The 27,253-nt window shown below is 41.1% G+C and overlaps 1 protein-coding gene across 3 annotated transcripts in view; it reads right to left on the minus strand.

The window, feature by feature from the left end:
* The window catches only part of LOC132828007 (zinc transporter ZIP11-like), a 711,835-nt gene extending 692,048 nt beyond the window's left edge, over positions 1 to 19,787 (minus strand). For all 3 annotated transcript variants that reach the window (XM_060844870.1, XM_060844869.1, XM_060844868.1), the window contains exons 1-2: positions 19,416 to 19,787; positions 8,795 to 8,833 (exon numbers count right to left, since the gene is read on the minus strand). In XM_060844870.1, coding sequence (XP_060700853.1) covers positions 8,795 to 8,833; positions 19,416 to 19,523 — 147 coding nt within the window. In that variant the 5' untranslated portion in view covers positions 19,524 to 19,787. The remainder of the gene's footprint in view (positions 1 to 8,794; positions 8,834 to 19,415) is intronic.
* Positions 19,788 to 27,253: the final 7,466 nt, after the last annotated feature.

The following is a 27,253-nucleotide window of genomic DNA, read 5'->3' on the forward strand; positions in this document are numbered from 1 at the left end:
AGAACAGAGTTGTGTGAATGTGCCAGACTGACAATCTTAAATGGGTTGTCAACGGAGTGTTTAGCACACTGGGTTATTGAGCAAACATTGTGCAATTGCAGATTCACATCTAATGTTGGAAACTGTTTCTGGTTTAGCAAGCTTGACTATTGCAAACAGCCTAAAGGACTGTTTGATACAAGTCTTTGAAATTTCCAGGATCATGTACCTAGTATCACATCAATGCAGAAGTTTATAAACCACATGACTCATTTCTGCGAGAGGTGGAACACCTGTATGGCTAGATGGCAGCATCCTATTAACAGTGAACACCGCTCATGTAATTACTGCACAGAAACAGTTACAGCTCAGGGTGGCCTGAACACTTCTCAATTAAGCATGTTCAAATGTTCTTCACATTTTAGCCTAACACTGAAACTAGAACTGTCCTCAGCTCAGGCATTCAGGGAGTCCTCAGGATGCACCTCAAGAAATAACCTTGCATTTTCAGAAACAAATAAACATAGTTTGACACATAGTCAATGATTGGAGATTAATGTGCACGCTGCATTGAGACCAGATTATTGATGTTGCTGATAAAGATTGTGCTGGAAGTAGAGGTTAGGATAATGAGAACTGACTGCCCTTTCATCATGTCTTGGTGACCCTGCACTGTGAACAATATATTCCAGTATGTATAGGAGTATCTGAAACAGTAGAATCTACATAAAAGAAGTTGTGAACAACATGGGAATTCAGATTGAATGCAAACTGCTGCTGGGAATCAATACTGGAAGGAAAAAGATGGGGGTGTGAAGCAATCACAGTCATCAAGTGAGCTGAGAGACAATCTCAAGTTCCAAGAAAATGTTTATACAAATGCAAGGAAAAACCGATTAGGTGTTATTATAATCAACAAAGCACAGCACGTAAATAAAACTTATACAAAAAAGTAAGAAAAGGACTATGGAACAAAAGTTTTGACATAAATTGGAATTACGTACATATTTCAATAAATATATGATTTGGATGAAAGAGCGTCGCTCCGAAAGCTAGTGTGCTTCCAATTAAACCTGTTGGACTATAACCTGGTGTTGTGTGATTTTTAACTCAATAAATATACTTAAGTACATATTTCAATAAATATATTAAGGAGAAGAAAGAATGATAAATTGATACTTTGTATTTTTCTTACAGACAAGGGAGTCAAAATAGTTGTGTTGCAGAAAGACACCAAATTAAATCTAGACAAAGATTTTTTGGATGCAATACAAGTAAGAGATGGCATCACAGAAAACAAGTGAAATCGAATTCTCCAGAACTGAATGGTTTCCTGCCCAGAGGTTTAAAGGAAATAGGTTCAGAAATCTAAAATCACGCTGGTCATCATTATCGAAAGCTCTCTAGATTGAAAAGTGATTCCTTTGGACTCAGCAATTACAAATGTCACTACATTATTTACAGAAGGAGGGAGGAAGATCCAAACTCAGGGTCCACAAGGCTGCAGTGTTACCCTTTCTCCTGCATACACTGTACAGCAATCACCTCAAGAGAAACATCACCAGCAATGCCCTGGCAAAATCAACTGGCAAGACAGGTGAATGAGGTGCGGTGGGCATGTCATATAGTCACATGTCTAACTCAAGATTCTCAAAACAAGTGTTACCAAGAGTTCAAGGATGTTCTTAAAGCCTCCCTGAACAAAATACAACAATTCAGTTCTCTCTTGAGAGTCTGTTGCCCAAGCTTTTCTCCACCTAAGCTCGAAATGAAGCATCCACAAAGGGCTAACCATACTGAGTGTCTGAAAATCCAAGTGAACGGTGGTGAAAAATGAAACAGCTCACACGAGGAGTAAGTTGCATAAATATCTTCATCCTCAATGATGGAGGGGGTGGCACATTAATGCAAGAGTTAAGGCTGAAACATTCGTAACAGTCTTCAGTCAGAAGTGCTGTTTGAATCATCCATCTCAGCCTCCTCCAGTGATCCCCTGCACCAAAGATGCCAGTCTTCAACCAACTTGATTCCCTCCATGTCATATCAAGAAACGGATATAGATACTGAATACCACAAGGCTCTGGGCCCTGCCAACATTACTGCAACAGCAAAGAAGACTTGTAGTCCAGAACTTGCTGCATCCCTAGCTGAGATGTTCCAGTACAGCTGAAACAATAGCATCTACCTGACAATGCAGAGAACTGACCAAAGGTTACACACAAAAATCAGGACCAACCTACCTGTCCAATTACTGCCCATCAGTCCACTTTTGATCATCACTAACTTCATCAACAGCCCATTCAAGCAGCACTTGCTCAACAATAACCTGCTCAGTAATGCTCAGTTTGAGTTCTGCCAGGGCCACTCAACTCCTGATTCCATTATAGTCTTGGTTCAAACATGGACAAAAGAGCTGAATTCAAGGGAGGAGATGCAAGTGACTGTTTTTGACACCTTGACTGTATTTGGTTCAGTGTGGCATCAAAGAGCCTTAGCAATACTGCAGTCAAACAGAATCAAATTGAAAGCCTTCCATGGGTTACAGCCATACCTGAGATGATAAAAATTGTTGGAGGTCAGTCTTCTCTGCTCCAGGACATCTCTGCAGGAGTTCCCTCTTTAGCTGCTTCATCAATGACCTTCCCTCCAGCATAAGTGTCAGAAGTGGAGATGTTTGTTGATGACTGTACAATGTTCAGTACCATTTGTGACTTCTCAGGGAGCGAAGCAGTCTGCGTCTAAATGAAGCAAGACTTCGACAAGTAGACTTGGACTGGCAAATAGTAAGTAACACTTACACCACACCAGTGCCAGAAAATGACCATCCCCAAAAAGAGACATTCTAAACATCGCCCTTTGACAATCAGTGGCATCACTATCACCGAATTACCCGATATCAACATTTTGAGGTTGTACTATCACAAAACTGAACTAGACTAGCCATATAAAGACTGCAGTTGGAGGCTCTGGGGCACAGTGGCAGTATCCCTCCATCTGTGCTAAAAGGCCCTGGTTCAAGTCCCACCTGCCACAGAAGTTATGATAAAAGGTTGATTAAAAATATCGATAAAACCTGCAGCTATATTTGCACTCACAGGAGTGGCAAGCAATGACCATCTCCAACAAGAGAGAATCTAATGATCACCCTAACATTCAATTGCATTATAATTCCTCAAGTCCCCCACTTTCAACATTGTGGAGGTTAGAATTGCCCTGAAACTGAACTGGACCAACCATAAAATCTCTGTGGCCACAGGAGCAGGTCAGGAGCTTTCAATCCTGCAGAAAATAACCCGACACTTAACTCCCCAAATTCTGAGCACCATCTACAAGGCACAAGTGAGCAGTGCATTGGAATATTCTCCAGTTGCCTGGATTAGTGCTACTCTTAACAATGCTTAAGAAGCTCAGCATCATCTAGGACAAAGCAGCTCGCTTCACTGGCAATATTTACTCTCTCCACCAGCAATATTCAGTCACAGCAGTGTGCATCATTTATCAGCGCACTGTAGAAATTCAGAGGCTCCTTAGACAGCACCTTCCAAACCCATTATTGTCTAGAAGGACAGGGCAGCAGATGTGTGGGAGCACCACCACATGCAAGTTCCCCATCAAGCCACTCAAATACCATTGTTCCTAAGTGTTACAGATCCAAAATCCATCCCTCCCCCCCTACTGGGATTGTGGGTCAACAAACAAATGGAGTGCAGCAGTTCAAGAAGGTAGCTCACCACCACCTTCTCAAGGGCAGTTCGGAATGGGTAATAAATGCTTGCCAGACAGTGATATCCAAATCCTATTGCATGGATAAAAACAAAACAAATGGAAGTTTGTTCATATTGAAGTGGTTTGTGGCAGGAGAGAGAAAAAGATACCAAAGGCCTTAGCATTATGAGAATCCAGGTAGAGCATACTCTTTTAATAAAACAAAGAACTATTTGTGCTGGAGATCTGAAACAAAACCAGAAATTGCCACAAACTCTGCACGTCTGTGAGCACAAAGCAGAGTTAATGTTTCACATCCAGTGACTCCTCATCAGAAATCCTTTTTAACTAAGTTCATAATCTTTCTTTTATCTTTCCCTGAGGAGGTGGTTTATAGTGTTGTTTAAAAGTAGCACCCCAGCACAATCCAACTTTAGTGGCCAGTTTGATTGAATTATTAGCTTCAGCTATTTTAACTGCAATGCTCAAAACCATTTGTCCTACAGGCTCCACTGGGCTCTCTACTATGTATACCATGTATAGACTTTACCAGGTAGTTACCGACCAGTCTACATCAGTAAGATTCTCATCTATTTTCCTCATAGATGCTGACTGATATTGCTGATTTTTCCAGACATTTTCTGTCTAAAGCTAAAGCAAGCACAAGGAAAGGTTAAACAACAGCCTCGAAGCGTCATCTTCAGTTGTCTCTCAGAACAAATATTGGGATTGCTGTGTCCATCACAATGGCATGCCTCAAGATATTTACCCCAACGTCAGCTTGTGTGCAGCTGGTGACTAAAACAGTACTATGCTTCTATTCACAACTGTTTGTTTAGAAAGGCTTCATCATAAAGGTGCTCATTAATATGCTGGAAACAATCCACTGTGATTTCAAATAAAGAGTGTTTCAGCCTTTGAGCTTTATTCTGCTATAGATCTCCCAACTTCCACACAGACGTCAGCAAGAGTTTACCAGAATTCCTCCTGCAGTTGGCACAGTGATCAACCAGCAGACGCAGGCACCATTCCAAAAGACCAAACGACATAGGGGCAGAGGTAGAACATTCGGCCCAGAGTGTTCTCCACCACTCAATCAACGCCAACTTCCTGCCTTTTCCTCTTGACCCTCAATTCCCTGACTGATTAAAAACCTGTCTGTCTCAGCCTTGAGTATACTTAATGATCCAGGCTCAACAGCCCTCCCAGTAAAAAAGATTCACTATCCTCAAGAGAAATTACTCCAATCTCCACTGGAAATGGACAATCCCTTACTCTGATATTACAGCCTCTGGTCCTAGACTCTCCCACAAGAGGAATCAATCTCTCAGCGCCTGCAGGTGCATACAAATTACCCAATTGGGATTGACAAAGGTATCACAGGTACCAGCAAAGGGTTACAGGTGTCCAACCACTGGGCATACAATGGATTTCAATCTAAAAGTTAAATTGAGTATCATGACTCTTCACCTTTGTGATCAACTTTTAAGACATCAACAGACACTGGACTTGACACTGAAAAATATCAATTGCTGAGCTGTTGGAGCAAGCACAGCTATCTATTGCCTCACAATAGAAATGCCAGCCGTAAGGAGAAATCACTGATTTAGTTACTGTAAACCCCACTCTTCCAGCTCCTATGGTCACCTGCTCAGTATGTGAACACCATAGCTGACACAGACACACATAAAAGAAGCAATGTGTAAGCCAGCAGATAATGCATTCACTCTTGTTTTAAGGCTTCAATATTTGCCCTTAAAACATCATTTGAATTTCACATTCTTTCAATGACCAAGTGCTTTATTTAGCAGGGGTCCCTCTGCCATTTGGAAACTATCGAGCCCAAACTTTCAGTTCTTGATTCCATTGCAGAGATAGACAGGCATGAGTTTCCCATTTACTGTCCCACAAGTTCAATCGTAGATTCCATTTAGCCTTTTCACAACGAACACCACTTCAGTCACATTCAGACTCCACGGTACACAACATAATCTACCAATGGTAGCTGAATTGACGTGTTCTGAAAGGTATTGACCTATCAATTCCTCCAAGCTGTTTATGATGGGGTTGCTGACCCTTACCTTGCAGAGTATTTCTGTATTGCCTTTCCATGAAGCTCTAAGAAATGAAGAAGTCCGAAATGAAGCCAGTGGTTTTGGGAAGAGAAAGCCAACTGGTAACTTGCCCAAAGTTATTGCCGTTGCTTATAATCACGTTAACTGCAAAAGAAATTTCACTTCTGCGAAATGATAAATGCATGCTAACTTCAGTCACCTATATATCATTCAAGATCCCTCTATTACCGTGAGCATTCTCGTACCCTGCCATTCATTAAGTACTCACTTGTCTTGCTACTTCTTCAATTGGCAACCTTTAAAAGCTAATTGGATGAGCACTTTAAAATGATAACGCTCAAGCATGGGCCAAGTGCTCGAAACTGGGACTAGGTTAGACGTAGAGATTTTTTGTCAGTGCAGACCTAAGGGACCTCTTCTGTACTGGAGGATTCTATCCTATATAATTAGGGGTCCCACTTTCAGCATAGGGACAAGGAGAGAATGTGTTTTCTCTCTCAGAGAGTTGTGAAGTTTTGGAATTTTCTGTCTCAGAAAACACTGGAGGCAGGATCATTGAATATGTTTAAGCCTGGGTAGATGGATCTTGTTAGACCAGGCAATTAAAAGTTCTCAGGGGAGGTGGGAAAATGGAATTCAGAATACAAGTGGATCAACCATGATGATATTGAGTGCTGCAGCAGGCTCCAGGGACCCAGTGATCTCCTTTTGCTCCTACGTTCATATATTTAATGCAAAATCTCGAAGCATATTTCACGAAGATTATGATAGTCAACATGGCTTTGTGCGTGGGAAATCATGTCTCACAAACATGATCGAGTTTTTTTGAAGAAGTAACAAAGAAGATTGATGAGGGCAGAGCAGTAGATGTGATCTATATGGACTTCAGTAAGGCTTTTGACAAGGTTCCCCATGGGAGACTGATTAGCAAGGTTAGATCTCATGGAATGCAGGGAGAACTAGCCATATGGATACAGAACTGGCTCAAAGGTAGAAGAAGAGGATGGTGGTGGAGGGTTGTTTTTCAGACTGGAGGCCTGTGACCAGTGGAGTGCCATAAGAATCGGTGCTGGGTCCTCTACTTTTTATCATTTACATAAATGATTTGGATGCAAGCATAAGAGGTACAGTTAGTAAGTTTGCAGAAGACACCAAAATTGGAGGTGTCGTGGATAGCTAAGAAGGTTACCTCGGATTACAACAGGATCTGGACCAGATAGGCAAATGGGCTGAGAAGTGGCAGATGGAGTTTAATTCAGATAAATGCGAGGTGCTGCATTTTGGGAAAGCAAATCTTAGCAGGACTTATACACTTAATGGTAAGGTCCCAGGGAGCGTTGCTGAACAAAGAGACCTTGGAGTGCAGGTTCATAGCTCCTTAAAAGTGGAGTCGCAGGTAGATAGGTTAGTGAAGAAGGCATTTGGTATTTTTTCCTTTATTGGTCAGAGTATTGAGTACAGGAGTTGGTAGGTCATGTTGTGGCTGTACAGAACATTGGTTAGGCCACTATTGGACAATTGCATGCAACTCTGGTCTCCTTCCTATCGGAAAAATGTTGTGAAACTTGAAAGTGTTCAGAAAAGATTTACAAGGATGTTGCCAGGGTTGGAGGATCTGAGCTACAGGGAGAGGCTGAACAGGCTGGGGCTGTTTTCCCTGGAGTGTCGGAGGCTGAGGGGTGACCTTATAGAGGTTTACAAAATTATGAGGGGCATGGATAGGAGAAATCGACAGAGTCTTTTCCCTGGGGTCAGGGAGTCCAGAACTAGAGGGCATATGTTTAGGGTGAGAGGGGAAAGATATAAAAGAGACGTAAGGCGCAACTTTTTCACACAGAGGCTGGTACGTGTATGGAATGAGCTGCCAGAGGATATGGTGGAGGCTGGTATAATTGTAACATTTAAGAGGCATTTGGATGAGTATATGAATAGGAAGGGTTTGGAGGGATATGGGGCGGGTGCTGGCAGGTGGGACTAGATTGGGTTGAGATATCTGGTCGGCATGGACAAGTTGGACCGAAGGGTCTGTTTCCATGCTGTACATCTCTATGACTCTATGATATCAGTGCAGTGCACAGTCATTTCATATTCAGAAGCAATGCACCATTTTAAGGTTAAATACTCTGAAAAAGGGTCACTGGACTCAAAATGTTCACTCTGCTTTCAATCAACTGATATTCCCAGACCTGCTGTGCTTCTCCAGCAATTCCTGTCTTGGTTTCATCATTTAATGGCTGATCATGAAATAATCCTGCACACTCTCAGTTCCATTCCCGATATAAAGCATTCCAAACCTTGATACCATCTGAAAGGTTCAATCACAAAGGCCTCAACAATAATCAACATACTAATGAAAATGCTACACAGTATTTAAAACACAGAAACAGGTCTATGCTACAGTGTTAATGCTCCATCTAAGCCTGCTCCCACTCTAATTTTTTGTATTCCTATCAAGCTATCGCTCTCTCCCTTTGTATATATGGGGTAAAGTTCAGGGAGATCACTCCACATCTGCCGATGCTCTAAATAACCTGATACTCCCAGTTCGACGTCTTCAGTCTCTGAAGTGAAGATATGTTTGCATTTTTCAGCCAAGACATCCATCACCTTGATGAGCACAGAAATATAGCATTCCCTGTTCACACACTCTTTAAGCATAATTTCTAAAACAAATTAATTTCATTGAATTTTAATTAATTTATATCAGCATGTGCTCTCACTTGCTGTCAATCCAGTCTGTCTTTCTTCCTGATTAAAGCTGACACCTTCCCTGTCAGGTTGGTAGTGCAGCTGGTAGTAGATTGCATCTTATCCTGACTTGTAGGGATGAACATTTCAGCAATCGTTCTCTTCAAACGAATGATTCTTTGGCATATTCTCATTCCCCCCTCTTTATCTTGTCCGGACAAAATTTCTTTCAAACAATAAAGGGTGTAGCAATAGATTGTTACTCATGCAAAATTTTCATTCAATCAAGAGGGTTTTTCACATCACTTTTTTCAAAGATGAGGTTGAATATTTATTTATGCACTCACCCCAGCAGCAAAACCAAGACTTCCATCCAGTATTTGTTTCTGTGAGACAGAGATGAGAATGTCATTAAAACACTTGCACCAACAAGAAATAAAGAATTTATTGAATGCCATTGATATCCTTCAGACTTCCTTGGCTTTAATGCCAAGCAACTACGCTTGAGATGCTGTCAGGTAGCCAAACACATCACCCCCACCCTCCTCTAGCTTATCTCTCCACCCTTCAAGCTCTCTGCCTTTATTCCTGATGAAGGGCTTTTGCCCGAAACGTCGATTTTACTGCTCCTCAGATGCTGCCTGAACTGCTGTGCTCTTCCAGCACCACTGATCCAGAATCTGGTTTCCAGCATCTGCAGTCATTGCTTTTACCCAAACACAATCACGAAATTTGCACATTCCAAGATTTCATAAAGAGCATTGAGATGAATGACAACTTCATCTGCTTTGATCATGCATTTTGCTCAAATCAATGTTATTGTCTCAAAACCATCAAAACTCACAAAGTTCCACACTAAGCCTTGAAATCCAGCAATGTGTAAATATTGATCACTCATACTCCTAGGAAGAGAATACTTGCTAATAACAATATCTGTGGCATTTGGTATGGAAGAATTTGCTCCAAAAAACTTAGCTTTTGAACAAAAAAACATTAATTTGCTCTCCACAAAAAGTTTTCCAAAAACACGACATCTTTCTTTCATTGTCTAATAATAATGTTTGGATGACTAGAACACAGCAGTCAATAGAAGCAAACATAATTGTTTGTTTGCACAATAACAAACTGTAATAGGATGCAGCCTTGGTCATCCTTCAGAGTGAAGAGGGCACTCCCTAAGACCTTAGACAATGGAAGCTGTGAGGTAAAAGAAGGATCCTACATGTCCTTAATGCAATGTTCAGCAGTATGCCATTCTGAAGATGAGTACAATGGAGTCAAGTAAGATAACAAACAAAAAGCAGTCATGGCCAACTTGTGCAAGTCTGTTCTGTAAGAAAATCTGACATAATTGGATTACAGATAAAAGGTAAATGCAGTATTTTTTTCATGCTATAAAGTTAAATATTTTGTTTTAAGATGAGTTTAGTTAGAAGCATTATATCAACAAATAGATTTCACAAAAGCACTTTCTAAATCAGTAATGTTGTGAAAACTATGCCAATTTTCCACAATGCTTCAAAATCAGACACAGTTCAGATCATTAAACAAAAGAATTTCAAAAAGGGCATTTTAATAAGCAATGTTAAGACATTCATTTTTTTTAAATCAAATGCCTCAATGATTTACGAACATGCACTTGTGTGGTACACACCACTGAAATGGGGAAAAAAATAAAATGATAAAGTCTCCCCAAAACAGGGCTGTCTCCTTCAATCAATATCAATAAAAGGAAGTCCAGATAATGTGATCACTTATTTCAGTTTGTTACGGGCCTTGGATTTTGGTACAAACTGGTTGCACATTTCCCCATATTCCAACAGTGGCTACATTTCTAAAAATACACAATTGGGCGCAAATAAAAACTTGGAAAGATCACAAAAAGGTGTTATTGAAATGCAAGCTATTTCTTCAATAATCAATATTTTACTGAATGTTATTTTCATTCAATTAATCTTTTATCAATCTTTTAGACTTGTATCAAATTGCAGTGCAGTGACTTTAAAAGTATTTTGCCCTTGCTCAGACCCCTCTAATTGGGATGCTTCACTTTTTTTTTAATTGTGCACAGTTCAGAAACAGACAAGAGAACCAAAATGTCTTATTATGGAGGCTCTGAAATAAGAAAGTTAACCTATTTTTAAAACCAATCAGATGAATAAGTTAGAACATAGAACATTACAGCGCAGTACAGGCCCTTCGGCCCACGATGTTGCGCCACCCTGTCATACTAATCTGAAGCCCATCCCACCTACACTATTCCATGTATGTCCATATGCCTATCCAATGACGACTTAAATGCACTTAAACATGGCGAATCTACTACCGTAGGCAAAGCATTCCATACCTTTACTACTCTCTGAGTAAAGAAGATACATTGCTTTCTTAATACGTTTGTTCATGACAGATGGGCATTGCTTGCTGAGCCAGCATGTATTGCCCATCCCGAATTGTCCTTGAAAAGGTGGTAGTCAGTTACTTTCTTAAACTGCTGCAAGTCTACTTTGTGTAGGTAGACCCACAATGCCATGAAGGAGGGAGTTCCGGGATTCTGATCCAGTGACAGTGGGAACGACAATATATTTCCAACTCAAATATTGAGTGGCTTGGAGGGAAACTTGCAAGTGGTGGTGCTATTATGTATCTCCTACTGAAAATGTGTTACTGGAAAAGCGCAGCAGATCAGGCAGCATCCAAGGAACAGGAGATTCGACGTTTCGGGCATAAGCCCTTCTCCAGGAATCAGGAGAAGGGCTTATGCCCGAAACGTCGAATCTCCTGTTCCTTGAATGATGGCTGACCTGCTGCGCTTTTCCAGCAACACAATTTCAGCTCTGATCTCCAGCATCTGCAGACCTCGCTTTCTCCTCTTATGTATCTCCTACCCTTGATTATAGTGGTCCTGGATTTGGAAGGTGCTATCTAAAAAGCAGACAGATTAGATGTCTGCAGAAGTGATGCCAATCAAGCGGGATGCTTTGTCCTGGATATTGTCAAGCATCTAGGGCAGTACAGTGGCTCAGTGGTTAGCATTGCTGCCTCACAGTGCCAGGGACCTGGGTTCAATTCCAGCTTTGGGTGACTGCCTGTGTGGAGTTTGCACATCCTCCCCGTGTAAACATGGGTTTCCTCCAGATGCTCCCATCTCCTCTGATGGTCCAAAGATGTGCAGATTATATTGATTGGCCAATTAAATTGCTTTATAGTGTCCAGCAATGTGTAGCCTAGGTGGATCAGCCATGGTCTGATCTGCTATTGTATCTATACAGCTAGTCTAGTTCAGTTTCCAGTCAATTGTCAAAACCGCAGGAAATTGATAGTGGGAGAATTCAATAATGGTAACACCATTAAATATCATGGGGGTAAGAGTTTGATTCTGTTTAACAGAGTCATTGAGTCATACAGCTCTTGGAGACAGTCATGCCTAGCACTGGTGTGGCATGAATGTTACTTGCCAGTTCTCAGCACAGACTCAGATATTGTCCAGGTCTTAATGCATTCGGAGGTGAACTGCTTCACTATCTGAGGAGTTGCAAATGACGCTGAACAGCATGCAATTAATCAAAGGTTTAACCGGTTCTAAGTCTTGGCCAGTCAGAGCTAATTCAATATTTACACCTTCTGATTTTGGTCCAAGTTAATAAAGAAGAGCTGTTCCCCTATCTCTGAGATAAAGTATGAAAGCCAATGATAACAAGCCTACACCAAAGAACTGCAATAAATTTAAATCTGGTTTCTTTGAGGAATGAGGTTCAGGAAAAATAACTGTATTACCTTGGATAAGGTAGAAAAATTAAAACTAAAGAGGACAAATGGAAAGGATAATAACCACCTGAACATACAGTACAAATGAGTAAGAGCACGAGTGGCCCTTTCAGCTCCTCAAGGCTGTGGCCCCAGCTCCACATTTCCACCTGTCCCCATTAATCAGTTACACTTTGTTAGTCAAATAAACCAAACTGAGGAGTTTTAATATGGGTTAACAAAGAACAGTACAGCACAGGAACAGGCCCTTCAGTCCACCAAGACTGCACTGACAAGTGATGCCTTTCCACACTAAAAGCCTTTTGCCTCTACGCAGTCTACTCTATTCCCTGCCTTTTCATGTGTCTGTCAAGATGCCTCTTAAACATTGCTATTGTATCCACCTCTATCACCTCCTCTGGAAGTGCATTCCAGGCACTTTCCACCCTCCTTGTGAAAAACTTCCCTCTCATCTCCTTTAAACTTTCCTCCTTTTACCATAAACCTATGTCCCCTAATAACTGACATTTCAACCCTGCGAGAAAGACGCTGACTATCCATTCTATCTGTGCCTCTTGGAATTTTGTAAATTTCTATCAGGAAAACTGCATCAAAACAACTTGCTTTCATTGTGTCGTCTGCACTATAAAAAGGCCCGAGGGCACTGCGTAGAAATGGAGCAAAAAACATTGAGATGAATTAAAGGAGGACATTATTCTGGGAACGTATAGCTTAGTGAAGCAGGGCCTTGAAAGCAGAGAACTGAAGTATCAAAGAGATTAAGGAAAGAAATTTCAGTGCTTAGGGCTGAAGCAGATGACAATGCACTGTTAAGGGTGAGGCAAATGTAGTCAGAGATCACAGTAAAATTCACTACCACTGGAAATCAGCAACGTACACCAGCTGAGAAATATGGTAATTTCCCTTTTCCCTTCAGCAATCCAAGCTCTAAATACAAGTTACAGTATTCAAATTTGTGTAATGTTTTTCTTGTTTCTGTACTTATTGGCTATATTACTGTTGTTAGGACTGGTATCCATGAACAGCAGAACATGAAAAATCGGTTATCAAATGACTGATTAAGTCTCAGTGGGTTTCATCCACAATCTCTTGTCAGATTAAATTCATGACATCAATGATCAACTTCAAACAGCTACAATGCGTACTTAAAAGTATCAAAGGACAGAGTTATAGTGTGTAATTGATCTTTCTTCTATGTTTAAATCTACACTTTTTCAATATTTGTCTTAATTGCACGTACGTATTTAAAAATGCCAATTGTTCATTTTGAATTATGCTTATGCTCCAAGCTACACAAAGACAATGGAATCAGACGTGTTATAAACTCTACGTGGATTTCTGTTTCTACACCTCTGGCAACAGCATTTACGTCAACTCAAGTATAATTACTCTTTAGTAAATAGTGCAAAATTCAAAATACCAAGGGCCAAACCCCAGCAAGTATTAGCAGCATTTAGGAAAAATATTGAAAACTTGAAGATTGGACAAGTGTCGAGGGTGTTGGTTAAGGAGAAGTAAACCATGACCAGAATTAGTTAGAAACTAACTTTCAAGCAGAAAATAGATTTCAGTACATCTTCAAGTCAGTTCTTAACCTTGGATGTTTATTATGGTTCCGTTTTGCATGGAGTTCTTTGGTTACTTTTAATGCTAACAGCAGTTGACACCACATTCCATGTCCTTTCAAAAGTAATGTCCGATTAATGTCTACCAATAAGTCTCTGTGAAAACAGTAGGAAAATTATTGGGTCAGCCCTTGAATCTGCTTGAACTAAGCTAAGGTTCCTCAATGCCTCAACTTAATACAAGGTCAGACATCACATGACACCAGGTCATAGTCCAACAGCTTTCGGAGCGCTGCCAATTCGTTAGGTACCTTTGTTCTTCAAGCTTGTGAAAGCTTCCTGAAAGCTTGTGATTTCAAATAAACCTGTCGGACTGTAACCTGCTGTCATATGACTTCTGACTTCGTCTCTCCCAGTCCAACACCTGGCATCTCCACATCAACTCAATACAAGTCTTTGCTTCCTCCTTCCATGACAGAAAAGAAACTGCAATTCCAATTTCACTTGTAAAAGCTCCAGTTGTCACAGCATCCACAGCTAATTGGGGATAGCATTTCAGATCACTGCCACCTTATGTCTGCTTCCTAATTTCCCTCCCAAAATGCCTCCTTCCAGTGTTAAGTAGATTTCTCCCCCACAGGCGACATTGTAAATCCAGAGAAAACTAAGAAACGAAGTTTTTACATTTAGACACCTTAAAGAGATCACTCTCGAACTTCAACAATGAAACAAATAGAAACTAAATTTATGCATCCTGTCCTCACAATTTAACCGTCTAAAACCTTGTCTGAATATGACGAATTTGTAATGCACCCCATTCCTTGGCCAATGTAGCCTTCCGAGAGATATACTGCCTAAAACTGAACATAGTCTTCTGGAACTTAACAAAGCTCTTACGCAATTAAAAGATTAACTTCTTCACCTTTATATTCTATCCTGCGTGAGGTAACTTTTTTATCTGCTTTTTGTTGCTGACTACAAATGATTATTATCTATTAATGATTTAAAGTACTTGGACTCCCAAATCTCTTTGCTTCTCTGAAATTTCTTGTTTCTCTCATTTAGAAAATATGTTGATTTAACGTTCTTGTGTCCAGAGGGATTGACCTTATAGCTTACACACATTTAACTTTGATGACCATAATCCTGCTCACTCACTCAACATCTATGTCCCCTTGCAACTTTTCCACTCACATCGGCACTAAATTCATAATTGTGTAATCCATTACTGGGACATTCTATGCTTGCGAAAATTACAATGTGTCTTTTCGTGTATTACAGGGATTAAATAACTAGCGGGGGACACATCATTTTGTACTACACAAAGATTAAAGTACAAGAACAACTCTTAAAAAGGAACACGCTTGAGGCAGTGATCTAATCTCGAGTTTAAAAACACTGGCATAAGCTGCTGGTATTTCTGCAGCGCAATGGCACAAAGCTCCGAGTGGGATTTACAATAATGATTGAATTGGATCATAATTACTCACAAATTAAATTAGTTTACTTATCTAAACACCACTAGTTACGTTTGGGAAATCTGGCATCTTAACTTGCAGGGGACCTTATAGAACTGACTCATCAAGGAAGCAACTGTTCCCTTCATCCTGTCATCAGGCAAAAGACAAAACGCACTGGACCAAATACTCGTTGGGGTAGCAATCATTTTTGGAATGCTGCTCCATTCCAACCTTTCACACCTCAAACATGCTTCATCCTCACAGAGTCCAACTTATACAGTCATAGAGATGTCCAGCATGGAAACAGACTCTTCGGTCCATACCAAACGCCTTCTTCACTATCCTATCTACCTGCGACTACACTTACAAGGAGCTATGAAATTGCACTCCAAGGTCTCTTTGTTCAGCAACACTCCCGAGGACCTTACCATTAAGTGTATAAGTCCTGCTAAGATTTGCTTTCCCAAAATGCAGCACCTCGCATTTATCTGAATTAAACTCTATCAACCACTTCTCAGCCTATTGGTCCATTTGGTCAAGATCCTGTTGTAATCCAAGGTAACCTTCTTCACTGTCCACTACACCTTCAATTTTGGTGTCATCTGCAAGCTTACTAACTGTACCTCTTATGCTCACATCCAAATCATTTATGTAAATGACAAAAAGTAGAGGACCCAGTACCAATCCTTGTCGCACTCCACTGGTCACAGGCCGCCAGTCTGAAAAACAACCCTCCACCATCACCCTCTGTCTTCTACTTTTGAGCCAGTTCTGTATCCAAATGGCTAGTTCTCCAGAAATGTGGAGCACAGTATCCCTTTGGGAATTCCACTGGAGCACTGTGGTGCCTGCAACTAAAGTCAAGAGTTCATAGAGGTCTGCAGCTCAGAAAAAGACCCTTTGGCCCATAAGTCTACGCTGATCAAAAACTACCTTCTAACTAATCTCCTCATTTTCCAGCACTTAGCTCCCAGCCTTGCATGCTTTGGCATCATGCGTGTACCTCTTGATACACATTAAATGTTTTGCAGTTTCCTGCTTCTATCATCTTTACAGCCAGTGAGTTCCAGATACCTACCAACCTCTGGGTGAAAAAAACAGCATCACAATTAAACGTCCATTCCCTTAAATCTACGGGCCCAGGTCATTGGTCTCTCCATCCAAGCGGAAATGTGGGCAGCACAGTGGCACAATGGTCTGCCTCACAGCGCCAGAGACCCGGGTTCAATTCCCGCCTCAGGCGACTGACTGTGTGGAGTTTGCACATTCTCCCCGTGTCTTTGGGGTTTCCTCCAGGTGCTCCGGTTTCCTCCCACAGTCCAAAAATGTGCAGGTTAGGTGAACTGGCCATGCTAAATTGCCCATAGTGTTAGGGGCAGAGGTAAATGTAGGGGAATGGGTCTTGGTGGGTTGCGCTTCGGTGGGTCAATATGGACTTGCTGGGCCTGTTTCCACACTGTAAGTAATCTAAGTAAATGTTTCTTCCTGTCTACCCTACCCATGCCCCTCAGTTCTTTACATTTCAATCATGAGCACCCCTCAGCCTCCTCTTCTCCAAGGAAATTCTCACAGTGGGCAGTGCATCAAGACCCCTGTGGGGGGCCTGACACCCATTTTGGAATGTTTGTCTGTGTGCCAACAACCTGGAGTCCAGGAGATCTGGGCTGTTATTCTTGAACCGTGGAATAGCTACAGCACAGAATGAAGCCATTCAACCTGTCCTGCTTGTGCCAGCTCTCAGCAAATGGATTTCGGCTTGGCCTATCCCTGCCTCTCTCTTTCTTTCCAGTAGCTCTGTCAAATTCAATGCAGATAACTACCCAATTTCCTTCTGAAAGCCATGATTTAATCTGCCTCCTCGATACACTCTGATGCTCCAGATCATAACTACTCACTGCGTAAATACCCTTCCCCTTGCATCATCCTTAGTACTTTGCCATTCCCCATCAGGGTCTTGACCCTTTCATCAACAGAACTGGTGTTTCACCTACAAGGGTGGAAGTCATTATTTTATAGATGCCATCAAACTGCATGTAACTGGATTACCATCTCTCTAATGCATCATGCAAATCAGTAAGAACTATATCATGAATCATTAGGGTCCAGCCTTGTCTTTTCCATCCACCTCAAGTACATGACTATCATCCTGCTCTCTGTCTTTAAAAACCTGGATAATCTCCTAAACAGGCCAGATCAGGTAAGAGAAAGGAACACTTGCATTTACATTGCACCTTTAAAAGATCTCACAGTGTTTTACAACCAATGAAATATTTATGAAGTTTAGACACTTATAATTGGCAGCAAATTTGCAAATAGCAACCTCACAAAAACTGCAAAGTGACACTGATTATTCATCTGTTTTTGTACTGTTGACTGAGGGATAAGTATCAGCCCCAAGACATCATTCATCGAAATAGTGACATGGGATCTATTATTTCCACCTGGCAGTGAAGACAGGGTTGAATGTCTCAGGTGAAATGTGGCTCCCATAAAACTGTAGTACTCCTTCAGGTAACCTGCCTTTAATCCTTGAACGAAACTTGAAATTCACACCCATCTGACTCAAAGGCTAAGGGCTATCAGTTAAGCCAGCTGATATTCATGTGGACTGCATATATCCTTCCCAAAAGATGTTGAGAAGTAAATGGGCTTTTATGACAATCCCATTGTTTCATTGTCAATATTACTGATATGAGCACTTTGTTTCAGAATTTTTTTAACAAAATTTGGATTTTCCAGTTGCCATAATGAGACTTGAACACATCTCCACATCATTCATCCAAACTGTAGATTACTAACTCAACACCACATTCATAATGCTACCGTTCCCCACGTATTCGTAACCCTGGGGCACCCCAAGCATTGCACAGCTAATGAAGAAATTTTTAAATGTGGTAACTGTTGTAATGGCAGAAAATGCAGCTGACACTTTGCCTCCAAAAAAGTGACACAAGCAGGAATATAAGAAAATTTAAATTAAGCAATTCCAGTGGCCCTAATCTAATCCCTAAACCTCTTTGCCTTATTACCTCTTCCACAGCTTTTCTGGCCACCCCCACCTCAACCCCACTCCAAGTTTTTATTCCTTCCACTTAGCATCTACTTTATGGCATCAATTTTTGTTTTAACTCATTTCCATTCAGCCTCTTGGACTGTGATTCACATTAAAAGATATGCACATTATTGTTAGTGTGAATATCTCTGAGTCAATAAAGTGTGGAGCTGGAAAAAAGCACACCAGGTCGAGCAGCATCAGAGGAGCAGGGGAGTCGATGTTTCAGGTCAGAACCTTTCATCAGGACAGGGACTGAATGTCTCTAACATGCAGCAGAGGTAATTCCTTGCATTACATGGGCCTGTCAATATTATGAGCTCTCCCAGCTTACAGTCATAACCACTTGGAAAGAGGCCCTTCAGCTCACTGAGTCCATGGAGCAATACATGGAGCAATCCAGTTACTCTCTTTCTGCACTCCACTCACCCACAGCTCGGTAAGGTTATTTCCCTCAAGGGCTCATTCCAACTTCCTTTTGAAATTACTAATCATTTCAACTTCCACTCCCTCACAGATAGTTTCCAAATTATGCCCACTCGTTGGAATCTACCCTTCACAGTGAGCCTTCTAAAAAGAAATCTCCACAAAAGATAACAAGAAAAGTTATGAATTTGAAAGTCAATGGCCTGGAGATTCATTTGTGCCAGAAGGACGGTAAGATATCAGTTTCCAGTAAGGGTTGGGCTGTCAATGTGGCATTGCAAAACACTTTAATACTGCCATGACACAATACAAAAGGTCATAGGGAAAGATAGAGATAGAGATATAATTTATTCTAAAGTAATAATTATACTCCATATTGTATGAAGGACATCTTATACACTGGCAATGATCCTTTATGAGCATTTCATATTGTGGAAGTTATTTTCATTGATTTGCCAAGTTGGATTATTACATTGCTGTATGTTCCCAAACTGAAGGCTCCACGTCATGATAATAAACACTATCCTAAAGGAGATAACTGGGCTTTCTAAAGGTCGTGCCCGCCTTTGATTTAGGATGTTACTTTCAGTAATCAATTTAAACTCATGATGAAGCCAACCAGTTATATAGGGACGAGCCTGGCCGGCGGGGGTCTGAGCTCACGGATGCCTTCAATGTCAGGTCCCGACTTCATACCGACCTGGCCGTGCGAGAAGATGAAAACCAGAGCAGCCCCGGCGGCGGTGAGCCCCCAGGTGAAGAATGTGCCCAGGAGGCTCTGCAGAACTGGGCTCCAGCCCTCGATCATGGTCCTCTCTCTGTGTGTCACTAACGCACCCAGCTGCACAGCCAGAGCTTCCTTCTCACTTCCTCATCCTGCTGCCCACGTGTCTCTCAAACACGTCTGCCCCGCCCCTAGCACGCTGAGTGGCTGTCCTGCCTCCGCTACCGCCCAATTGGAGGGCGCGGCTGGAGTTTTCCGCGTGCTGCCTGGCCGATCTGTCTGTCCATCATACAATCGCCCCGCCTCTCACAATGTATCCAATGTCCTGTTGCTTTTGCAGCAGCTCCCCAGTGGAAGTCCGAATGTGGGTACCTTCGTTCCGTGTGCGTATGTAACTCTAAAAACAAAACAATGCGTTATTATTTTCTCTTAAAAACGTATGTTTTTAAGTGCCACTCTGGCTGGGTGAATCCAGCTTGCAGACAAAGAAACGACCGTAAATGCTGCTGCAAGCACTGGCTTTACTGATGATGGTGTAGGTTCTCTGTTACACCGTGCTGTCATTTTTATGAGTACATTCTGTGATCTGTTTTGTGCATTTTGGAAGCCAGCAAATATTTTTCAAATGTGAAATGTTTTTGGTGTTTCCCACCATAAAAACAGATCAAATATTTATTCTGATTGAAATGCAGCATGTAAAAAAAATCACAATTGAGTACAGAATAATTGATTCATATGGAATTTACACCACAAAAGATAAAGTAAGTAATCTCGTTCTTGGTTGCATTATTTATTAAATTGCGGATTTGTTTTCTGAGTGCCCTTGGGTGCATATGATTTCATAAATTGTGACTTGTTCTGAGTCTAGCTCCATGACATTTTGCCAACTGCATCTAAACGACTAACAGTAATATTCTGAATTCATAAGCTTTCCAGCTGGATTTGCTCCAATGCTTTGGCAAAGTTGCTTATCAGTGAACTGCCTAGAGGTGTTCCAAAATTGTTGAAGTTACACAATTCGTTTTAATCCCCTGTCCCCAGAAACGTCTCATTTTCTCTCATATCCATCTTCATATCCAAAGAAAATAAAGATCTAAGGAACAGTGCAAACAACAACTGGCATTCATAAAATGCCTTTATTGAACATGACTGACCCAAGGTGATTCACAGAAGTGTAATCGTATGAAAAAAAGGACACTGAGCCAAAAATATGCAGATAAGAGGAAAGAGGTGTGGTATAGTGTTGAGATTTGGAGAAGGTATTGCAGAATTTAGGGCCAAAATAGTTGAAGGTATGGCTAAAAATGGTGAAGTGAAAGGAGCGTGAAATGCATTAAATGGCAGCTTTGGAAGAGTGAAGGGTTTTCAGTAGATTGTGGCACTAGAGTCCATTATGGAGACAAGGAGGACAGGATACTGGAGAACAGGATAAAAGCAGCAGAAGTTTACTGAGCAGAGAATGGAACGTTCACCAAGAGCACAGACATTGAACCCAGCAATGACAGCTATGGATAAGAGTTCCAACAAAAAATAGATTGATGAAGGAATGGAAGTGCGTAATCCATGGATATCAAACCTACAGCTCAGTGAGCAAACCTACACCCTAAACCTCAACCTGAGCTATAAACCTTCACAAACCTTATTTCCAATTTCTTTTGTCTCCGAATGTTGTGATTGGATTGTTGCCTCACAAATCCCTGCCTAAGTTTATCATAACTCTGTGACCTCGACAACCAAGTGCCTGGGTTTGCCGCAGTTTTGAAATGATCCTGAATGAAAGCACAAATTAGATCCAGTTGGGAAGTCATCATGGTGTACTATTGCTCCTTGCCTTCTTGTAAGGAACTTTGCAATTACTTACATGACTCAACCCCAGATCATCCTCCTCCAATGTCTCTCCCCTTTATTCCACCATGAGAAATATCTCTCAAATGCTTTTTATGACACTTTTTTCCTATCTGTTAATTAGATTGTTTCCAGAAATAACATCTTATTCCAACCCATATTATTACCTTTAGGATCTTCCATAGTCCAGTTCTTTTCTTCATTGAAATGTGGTCCTCTGATCAAATCTTCAGTTATGAAGGTGCTTCGACACAGACATTGAGAATATCTGCTCCCATGTCCTCCCTTAACCTTATCCCATCACTGTATCATCAGTTTTCTGGCCTGATATTCAGTCTTGACAAGTTGTCATATCCTCCATTCTCATGTCCAGCCAATGCCATAAGTTGAAGACGTCTGTTCACAATGAGAAACAACATTTCTTATTTTAAATCTTCTCAAGCATAAAGACTTTCATCTCCTAAACATAATCTGCAAATGCTCCTCAAACCATCTGTTCCTTTTCCTCCTGTTTTCAGGCATCTCCTCATTCTATTGCTTGCAAAACCCTGCCTTAAGAGTCCTAAACATCTAGAATCTTAGGTCCATGTATGTCTTCCTTCAAGAGTTAACTTAAAAACTACATTCTGACCAAGGTTTTCACACTCCCATCAAGCACGCTTTCTCAGCTTCAGAACTATCTGTTTCTGATTCCGCTTGTGAAGCACATGAAGAACATTTTTCTCTATTGTAGGCACCAAATAATTGCAAGTTATTTTTGTCGCAATTGAAGACTTCTTTGCTTGACATCTGTCTCCCCAGCACCTTCAGACAATGCAAACAGGATCATGAAGTAACTGAATAAGAAATCAAAGACTTGTGGTAGAAAACAAAAAAAAACTGCAGCTGCTGGAAGTCCAAAATAAAAACAGACCATTCTGGAAGTACTCACCAAGGTCAGCCAATGTTTCCTAAAAACTTTGGCCTTTGAATATATACACCATTAGTGTTGATTGCATAAGCCTATTTGCCCTTGAGGGGTGTAAAGAACAGATTGTCAAAGTCTGTTTAAAAGTCTCTCTTTCATTTTGAGACTTCTCATTAACTTAATGGTTATCGTTGCAAAACAGTGTTATTGCAAAATTCAACCAGTGACAAACACGCTCGAGGTAATGTTTGTTGCTGTACAATACACACAGATAATACGACACAACATATATTGGATAGAGAATTAATGTGGATAAAACAGGAAGTCATTAATTTTTATTCAATGGTGGAGAAACATAATCCAGAATGTAAGCCCCTCACATAACAATCACATTGTGTCTCCAGTTGGTTTAGACACTTGTATAAGATCACTTACTAACTTTACGAAAATCAAAGACTTAGCATGATGTCAATTTATACAACAGAAAGCCCACAGCTACAGAATAAATTAAACATGTAAATAGAATTTGAAAGATCTAAGCTATAATTGAGAAGCCTCTCACAAAAAGCTTTTCCCAGAATGTGATCAGAAAGCCATAAAACAGAAGAGCAGAAGGACACCTTTTGTCCATCAAGTCTGTTCCACCATTCAATAAGATCACAGCTGATCTGATAAGCCTTAAATGCATTTTCTTATGTTTTCCAATAACCCTTAACTCCCCTACTAATTCGATCTATCTGTCTCAGCCTTGAATATACTTAAAGATACAGTCTCAACAAGTCTCTGTGGTAAAGAATTCCACAGATTCACTCCCCACTGAGAGAATAATTTCCTCCTCATCTGTCTTAAAGGGACGACATCTTACTCTGAGATTATGCCATCTGGTTCTGGACCTCTCCAATAAAGGGGGAGAACATTTCCACATCAACCCTCTCAAGCCCCCTAAGAATCTGGTATGTTTCTATAAGGTTTCCTTCCATTCTTCTGAACTCCAATGAGTGCAGGACCAATTTGTTCCTCATTTGGAAAATCCCTCCTTATCGGGGATCCACCTAGTGAGCCTTCTCTGGACTGTCTCCAATACCAGTATATATTTCCTTAGGTAAAGGGACCAACACTGTGCAGAGTATTCCAGATGTGGCCTAACTAGTACCTGTATAGTTTAAAGATGACTCCCTCATTTTTAAACTCCATTTCCTTTGAGCTAAACGAGTATTTTGTATCAACATTCACTGTGAAAAAGGACATGAAAGATATAAAATGTAGGGAAATAAATGGTGACATCTTGAAAAATGCCCACTTTACAGAGGAGGAAGTGCTGGATGTCTTGAAATGCATAAAAGTGGATAAATCCCCACGACCTGATCAGGTGTACCCGAGAACTCGGCAGGAAGCTAGGGAAGTGATTGCTGGACCTCTTACTGAGATATTTGTATCATCGATAGTCACAGGCGAGGTGCCAGAAGACTTGAGGTTGACTAACGTGGTGCCACTATTTAAGAAAGGTGGTAAGGACAAGCCAGGGAACTATAGACCGGTGAGCCTGACGTCAGTAATGGGCAAGTTGTTGGAGGAAATCCTGACGGACAGGATGTACATATGTTTGGTAAGGCAAGGACTGATTAGGAATAGTCAATATAGTTTTATGTGTGGGAAATCATGTCTCATAAATTTGATTGAGATTTTTGAAGAAGTAACAAAGAGGATTGATGAGGACAGAGTGGTAGATGTGATCTATATGGACTTCAGTAAGCTGCTCAACAAGGTTTGCCACGAGAGACTGGTTAGCAAGGTTAGATTTCATGGAATACAGGGAGAATTAGCTATTTGGCTACAGAACTGGCTCAAAGGTAGAAGACAGTGGGTGGTGGTGGAGGGTTGTTTTTCAAACTGGAGGCCTGTGACCAGTGGAGTGCCACAAGGATCGATGCTGGGTCTACTACTTTTCATCATTTATATAAATGATTTGGATGTGAGCATAAGAGGTACAGTTAGTAAGTTTGCAGATGACACCAAAATTGAAGGTGTAGTGGATAGCGAAGAAGGTTACCTCGGATTACAACGAGATCTTGATCAGATGTGCTAATGGGGTGAGAAGTGGCAGATGGAGTTTAATTTAGATAAATGTGAGGTGCTGCATTTTGAGAAAGCAAATTTTAGAAGTACTTATACACTTAATAGTAAGGTCCTAGGGAATGTTGCTGAACAAAGACACCTTGGAGTGCAGGTTCATAGCTCCTTGAAAATGGAGTCACAGGTACATGAGATAGTGAAGAACGTGTGTGGTTTGCTCTGCTTTATTGGTCGGACTATTAAGTACAGGAGTTGGAAGGTCATGTTGTGGCTGTACAGGACATCAGTTAGGCCTCTGTTGGAATATTGCGTTCAATTCTGGTCTCCTTCCTATTGGAAGGATGTTGCGAAACTTGAAAGGGTTCAGAAAAGATTTACAAGGATGTTGCCAGGGTTGGTGAATTTGAGGTATAGGGAGAGGTAGACTAGGTTGGGCCGTTTTCAGAGGCTGAGGGGTGACCTTAGAGATATACAAAATCACGTGGGGGAGTCCAGAACCAGAGAGCATAGATTTAGGGGGAGAGGGGAAAGAGAATAAAAGAGACCAAAGAGGCAACTTTATCAAGAGGGTGGTGTGCGTATGGAATGAGCTGCCAGAGGAAGTGGTGGAAGCTGATACAATTGCAACATTAAAAAGGCATCTGGATGGGTATATGAATAGGAATGTTTGGAGGGATATGGGGCAGGTGTTAGCAGTCGGGACTAGATTGGGTTGGAATATCTGGTCGGCATGGACAGGTTGGACCACAGGGTCTGTTTCTGTGTTGTACATCTCTATGACTCTAAAGGCCAATATTGTTTTGGCCTTCCCAATTACCTGCTGATCTTGGATGCTAGCTTTTTGTGATTCATGCTTGGATACCTTCAAGTCCATCTACAGTGTTCTACAGTCTTTCTGTTTAAATAATGTTCATCTCCTCTATTCTTCCTGCCAAAGTCATAATGTTACATTTTCCCAAATTATATTTATCTGCCAATTTTATGACCACTCAGTTAGTCTATTGACATACCTATGCAAATTCTTTATGGCATCCTCACCATTTGCCTTCTATTTTTGTATCATCTTCAACTTGATGATAATACTTTCAGTTCCCTGTTGATGTTGTTAAAATATCTTTGTTTCTCTCAGAAACTATGGAATTCTTTACCTCAGAGAGTTATTGAAGCTGGGTCATTAAGAATATCCAAGGTGAGAAATACCAGTTTTGCATCTGTAACAGAATAAAGAGTTATGAGGAAATGTATAATTGTAGCACCATCATCGATTTATGTTGCACTCTTCTCTGCTCTTTGGAAAGCAGGATCTTTTTGATGTGGAGCTGCAACATCAGGAGCAGAAAGGAAGAATTTGTATTTCTGTTGTTTTTTCATATCCTTGGAGCAGGGTATCCTAGGTAATTTCACAACATGCAATGTGTCTTACTTTGAAAGATAAACAGGAAAATGTCAGCAAGTCCAGCACCCCACTATCTTGCAGGGTGCACACAATAATTTATACAGGTGGTTCTCCTATAGCACATGTTTCTACAACTCAAGTTGGCTATAACACGATTGCCGAATTTGGACCTACATTTGTAGAACATGGTTCTGGCCCCATTAGTTTAAATGGTGCTGGGATTGCACCTATTTTCTTATAACGCGAGATCGCACGGGAACTGAACTGTGGCATTTTTAGAGAACTACTGTATTATATTAGGGATTGAGGTTTCAGATATAACACTAGACGCCTGGAGCTAGTGGTAAGATCCGGTAGATATGTACTCAATTCAGAAATGTTAGAAATGGGGAAAATGGGGGAGGCAGTGGCATAGTGGTGATGTCACTAGGTTAGTGAATCAGAGGAACAGGCTAATCTTTTAGGAACATGGGTACATGCCTCATCAAAGCAGCTGGTGAAATTTAAACTAAATAAATAATTCCGTAATTAAAAGCTAGTCTAATGGTGATAAGAAATGTTGCCAATTGTTGTAAAGATTCATCTGCTTCACAAATGTTCTTCAAGGATAAAAATCTGCTGTCTTCACCTGATCTGACCCAGGTCCACAGCAATGCGGTTGATTCATTAGTGACCTGTGAAATGGCTTACCAATCCATTCTGTTATTTCAAACTGCTACATCGTCTAAAACAAAAGACACTGGGAGTGTTTTTTTTCAAACCAGCATTGTCGACCCTTCACTGTCCTCCTTACCAATATCTAGGGGCACCTGCTGAAATTGGGAGAACTTTTGACTAGTTCTGCCATATCCAGTCATGAATGGTGATAGACAATGAACCTAACAGGAAAAGAAGCCTTCATAAATCTCCCTATTCTCAATGATGGGGGGGCCCACCATGTCAGGACAAAAGGCTAGGCTAAAACATTTGCATCAATCTTCAGCCAAAAGTGCTGAGTGTATGATCCATCTCAGCTTCTTCCTGAGGTCGCCAAAATGACAGGTGCCAATCTTCAGCCAATTCAGCTTACTCTGCATAATTTTACACATAGCTGAAGACATTGGATACTGGAAAGGTTTTGGGCTCTGGCAACATTCCATCGACAGTAATGGAGATTTGTGCTCCCGAACTTGCCTTACGCAGAGTCAACCTGTACTACTGCAGTTAAAACTGTCCACTGTCTAGCAATGTTGAAATTTACCCATAAGACCATAAGACATAGGAATGAAAGTAAGGCCATTCGGTCAATCATGGCTGATGGACATTTCAACTCCACTTACCCGCATTCTCCCCTTAGCCCTTAATTCCTTGTGACATCATGAATTTATCAATCTCTGCCTTGAAGACATTTAGTGTCTCGGCTCCACTGCACTCTGCGGTAATGAATTCCACAGGCCCACCACTCTCTGTCTAAAGAAATGTCTCCGCATTTCTGTTCTGAATTTACCCCCTCTAATTCTAAGGCTGTGTCCACGGGTCCTAGTCTCCTCGCCTAACGGAAACAATGTCCTAGCGTCCACCCTTTCCAAGCCATGTATTATCTTGTAAGTTTCT

Source organism: Hemiscyllium ocellatum, chromosome 25, assembly GCF_020745735.1.
Source record: "Hemiscyllium ocellatum isolate sHemOce1 chromosome 25, sHemOce1.pat.X.cur, whole genome shotgun sequence".
Lineage (NCBI taxonomy): Eukaryota > Metazoa > Chordata > Chondrichthyes > Orectolobiformes > Hemiscylliidae > Hemiscyllium > Hemiscyllium ocellatum.